Here is a 4,488-nt window from a genome sequence, read left to right as displayed (position 1 = left end):
TTCATTATTCCTTAGCATTCGTAACTTGCGTTCTGAAGCACATATTTCCTATAAAGGACCTCGCAGCTACAACTAAAAGTTACAAAAAAAGACCCGTGCTTCCAACCATGCTTCCTCCTTCCCTTATTTGTTATTTTTATTACCGGGATCTAAGTATAGGGTGAAGATAAGGGGCTAGCGAGAGGTTGTGTAAATAGGCTCCAGCTACATACCTGCGCTCTTTCTTCCACGATGTTGACTCACTGGAAACCAAATCCAAAACTGATTTCGAAATTTCATTCCCATTTTCTGAGATCGGTCCGGTTGCTTCGCTATACAAATTCCAATACCTGTCGATTCAGATCCGGCTGTCAGGCTGGTACCTTTCCACGGATGAGGCAAGTAATGGAATATGTAAGGTCTGCATTCCAAACCGACGAGAACATCCTGTCTCCGTAATGTTTCGTCTTCAAGTACGGCTTCAAATTTTTACCTACAAGTCAACAGTATTGGGACTGTATGTGCTGGCATGTAGGAAATATAACCATTTTTCTGTGTCTACTTATCACGTACAACTTTAAGATGTCCTTCAGGTAACGAAAGCTTCTTTCCACTACTGCGTTACTGAAGTGTGCTGGGGTATCAATGAATTTTAATGTCACTACAACTTCATCAGATAGTTCTCTCAATAAATAACTCCGAATCACAGAACCTCTATCCAAAATTAACTCCGTCGGAACTCCAAATTTGAGAAAAATATGATCCACCATAGCATCTGCAATTTATTAAAGGTTCATCCTGAAATGGAATGTCTCACATTTATGTGTGTTTCCATTTCCAATACATTCGAATGAATACATATTCGTTTCAAATGGCATTTAAAAAATCACCTCTGACATTTTATGTTAAACAAGTCAGATTATTTTTGTACACGAGTGTGTTAGCCGATGCATAGCAAAGTATTTTAGGAACAACACTTGAAAAAAAGTCTTGTAGGACTAACTAATAAAAAATTTCTTTGTAATCGAAGATCATAATACGTTTTAAGTTATGGTAATATTATAATGGCATTGAGATACGAAACTCTCAAACCGGATCCAGAACCGCAACTTTTGGATCCGGATCAATTTGGCCATCCCTAGTCAAGACGTGACTTTCATGCCATGATTTTGTAGGATTACAGAAAAGACTTAACCGCAGAGCTGTGCAATGAAAGTTTAGTGAATACCGTGTTTCACTGGAGTGTTCCATCCGTATGTCGGAAAGGCGACGTTGCTAGCTTTCTCATGACCTCTGGAATTCCTCGGTGAAATTTTCATCCTTTAATAGAAAAGTATTCAACATCCAATAACCCCCTCCCACGTGTATATATTCAAAGGTCGATCGCATTTTCATTACAACAACATCATGATCACTAAACCGAATCACATCATTTTTTGAGACACACTGTTTTAAACTGGAATGAACGTCCGCAAAATCTAACCGAGAAGCTCCTGTCTGCTATAGGTGTAACCTGGAATCCCCGGACGCAACTTCACAAACTCTACCTATATATATAGCAAAACACAAGCCATCTGATGCCATTGCCGTTATTGGCTGATTTCAATATGCAACATCCCTGCTCACATTGGATCAGGGGAGGCGTGTGGGGTGTAAGTTTACCCATTGACTTACTTCTTTTTTTTTTACTTAATTTCTTCCGTTCCTATTGGAACATAGGGCATCCACGAAGTGTCTCCATCTCACTCTGTTGCATGCGATCTTCTTCATTTCTTTCCAACTTTTCCCCTGTTGTTTTCCTTCTTCTCCATCAGTACGTCTCCATGAGCTTTTGGGTCTTCCCCTTTTTCTAGCACCTTGAGGGTTCCAGTAAAGTGCTTGCTTTTGAATTGTGTTGTCTGCTTTCCTTAGTGTGTGTCCTATCCAGTTCCATTTTCTTCTTTTAATTTGGTTTTTAATCTGGTCTTCTGATGCTCGTATCCAAAGTTCTTGATTTGTGATTACTTCTGGCCAATGTACATTTAATATTCTCTTGAGACATCTGTTATTAAAAACTTGTAATCTATTTGTGATTTCAGTTGTGACTTTCCAGGATTCTGCTCCATACAGCAATACTGCTTTAACAGTGCTTCTAAAAATCTTTAACTTTGTTTCTGTAGTTATAATCCTACTTTTCCATATTGGGTAGAGTTGTACAAAGGCCCCATTTGCTTTCTTGATGCGTTGTTTTACATCATGTTCTGCTCCTCCATTTGTTGCAACTACACTTCCTAAGTAGGTAAAATTGTCTACATCTTCTAATATTTCATTTTCTAATTGAATATAATCTTGAATTCTTGCATTTATTCGCATTGTTTTAGTCTTTGATTTATTTAATGTCAATCCGAATTTTTTAGCTTCTACAACCAGATCTTCCAATTTAGTTTTTGCATCTCTATAAGATTCTGACAACAGACACACATCATCGGCAAAATCTAAATTTTCTAATCTATCCATAAGGCATTCCTCTTCTTTTTCCCTTTACGGTTTCACTCATTAGTGTATCTATTACGAGAAGAAAAATAAGAGGCGACAGAATACATCCCTGCCTCACTCCAGATTCTGTTTCAAAGGGTTCTGTAACATCTCCTTCATGAATAACTTGACTCTTATATTGTCGATATGACTCCTGAATTATCCTTATTATCTTAAGTGGTATTCCAAACTTCTGTAATATTTGCCACATTTTTCCCTTGTTATAGAATCAAAGGCTTTCTCAAAATCTACAAAGATGGTATACAATCTAGTATTCCATTCTATGCATTGCTCAATGATAATCCTTAATGTACAAATTTGATCTGTGCAGGATCTACTAGAACGAAATCCTGCTTGCTCTCTCCTAATCTTGGCTTCTACTTTATCTTGAATGCGATTTAATATAACCCTAGTTAGTATTTTACTTGGGACCGATAACAGCGTGATTCCTCTCCAGTTATTACAATTTGTCATATCGCCTTTTTTTGGAATTTTTATTATAAGACCCCTTTTCCAATCTTCTGGCATTTTCTCTTTTTCCCAAACTGCTGCCATCACTTCATATAATATTTCTGCCATCAAGTTCACATTTACCTTCAAAATCTCTGGTGGAATTGGTCTATTCCAGCTGCTTTCCCATTCTTTTGTTGCTTAAGTGCTAGTTTGATTTCCTGAATTGAAGGAGGAAGGTCTGAAATTCTCATCTCTATACGCTCTTCATTTTCTTCAGTTTCTTCAGCCTCACTCTCTATTTCTCTCGCTCTGTCATTTTCTCTGATATTCCTATTTAATACCTCTTCAAAGTGTTCTTTCCATCTCTTCATTTGTTCTTGTTTATCCGTTAACAGCCTTCCATCCTTATCCTTGACTGGTATATTTTTCTTAAATTGTCGCTTTGATAGTAAGCGTGTTGTTTGATATAGTTGTTTTAAGTCACCCTTACTTGCTGCTTCCTCTGCTACTCTTGCTTGCTGTTCTATCCAATTGCGTTTATCATTTCGAGCACTCTTCTTCACTTTTCTATCAAGATCTTTATATTGTCTTTGTAGCGAACTCTTTTGGGTTCTTGTTTTTGCAGTGTTTAATTCTTCCTTCTTCAATTTTCTAGCTTTAATTTTATCCCATGTGTTCGTTGACATCCAGTCTTTCTGATTACTTTCCCTATATCCTAAAATGTTTTCACTTATTTCTATCAAATTAGTCTTGGTCTTCTTCCACTTTCTCTCTATTGTATCCTCTTCTCTTTCTTCTATATCTTCATCTTGCTCCATTTGTAAACCTTCAAACCTGTTCCTAAGTTCCAATACAAATCTATTTCTTGTATCTTTATCAATTAACTTTTTCAAATCAAATTTCTTTCCCATTTTTGAAAACTTTTTACATGCTGCCATTATACGAAGTTTAAAGACTGCAATTACCAAGTGGTGATCACTACCAATATCGGCTCCTCTTTTATTTCTAACATCTAGAAGGGATCTTCTCCATTTACGGGTAATGCAAACATGATCAATTTGATTTTCTGTCACATGATCAGGTGATACCCATGTCACTTTATGGATATCATTGTGGGGAAAAACAGTTCCACCTATGATCAGGTCATTTTCTGCACAAAGATCAACAAATAACTGGCCATTTTCATTCATTTCCCCCAGTCCATGTCTACCCATAATATGCTCTATTCCTTCATTATCTGATCCAATTTTTGCATTTATATCTCCCATCAAGATGCATATGTCTTTCTTATTATGTACTAGTACTTGGTGCAATTTTGAATAAAATTCCATTTTTTCTGTTATGTCTGAAACTTCTGTTGGGGCATAGCATTGTACTATTACAGTACATGGTAATATAGGACATGTCAATACTTACATTACAATACAATATTAATAAAATATTAATAGATTTTACAAATACAAAATATATAGCCAAAAAAATGTAAAAAATTGGGTCTTACTCTGGTATTATATCACAAAAAAATATAACATCAGAAGATAA

General features: G+C 36.1%; 1 protein-coding gene across 1 annotated transcript; it reads right to left on the bottom strand.

Annotated features, from left to right (window-relative positions):
- Nucleotides 1–3,089: 3,089 nt before the first annotated feature.
- On the bottom strand, nucleotides 3,090–4,277 carry LOC145991357 (uncharacterized). Its single transcript, XM_083127355.1, has one exon. It carries the CDS (start codon nucleotides 4,275–4,277, stop codon nucleotides 3,090–3,092), a length of 1,188 nt encoding a protein of 395 aa, XP_082983481.1.
- Nucleotides 4,278–4,488: the final 211 nt, after the last annotated feature.

Source organism: Lepisma saccharinum, chromosome 8, assembly GCF_977018435.1.
Source record: "Lepisma saccharinum chromosome 8, izLepSacc3.1, whole genome shotgun sequence".
Lineage (NCBI taxonomy): Eukaryota > Metazoa > Arthropoda > Insecta > Zygentoma > Lepismatidae > Lepisma > Lepisma saccharinum.
Note: the sequence above shows the minus strand (reverse complement) of the source record. Positions and strands in the feature narration are given on the sequence as shown.

Bases quoted from the DNA above. Each gene is read 5' to 3' on its own strand.
- LOC145991357 (XM_083127355.1), bottom strand. From the start codon at position 4,277: ATGGAATTTTATTCAAAATTGCACCAAGTACTAGTACATAATAAGAAA.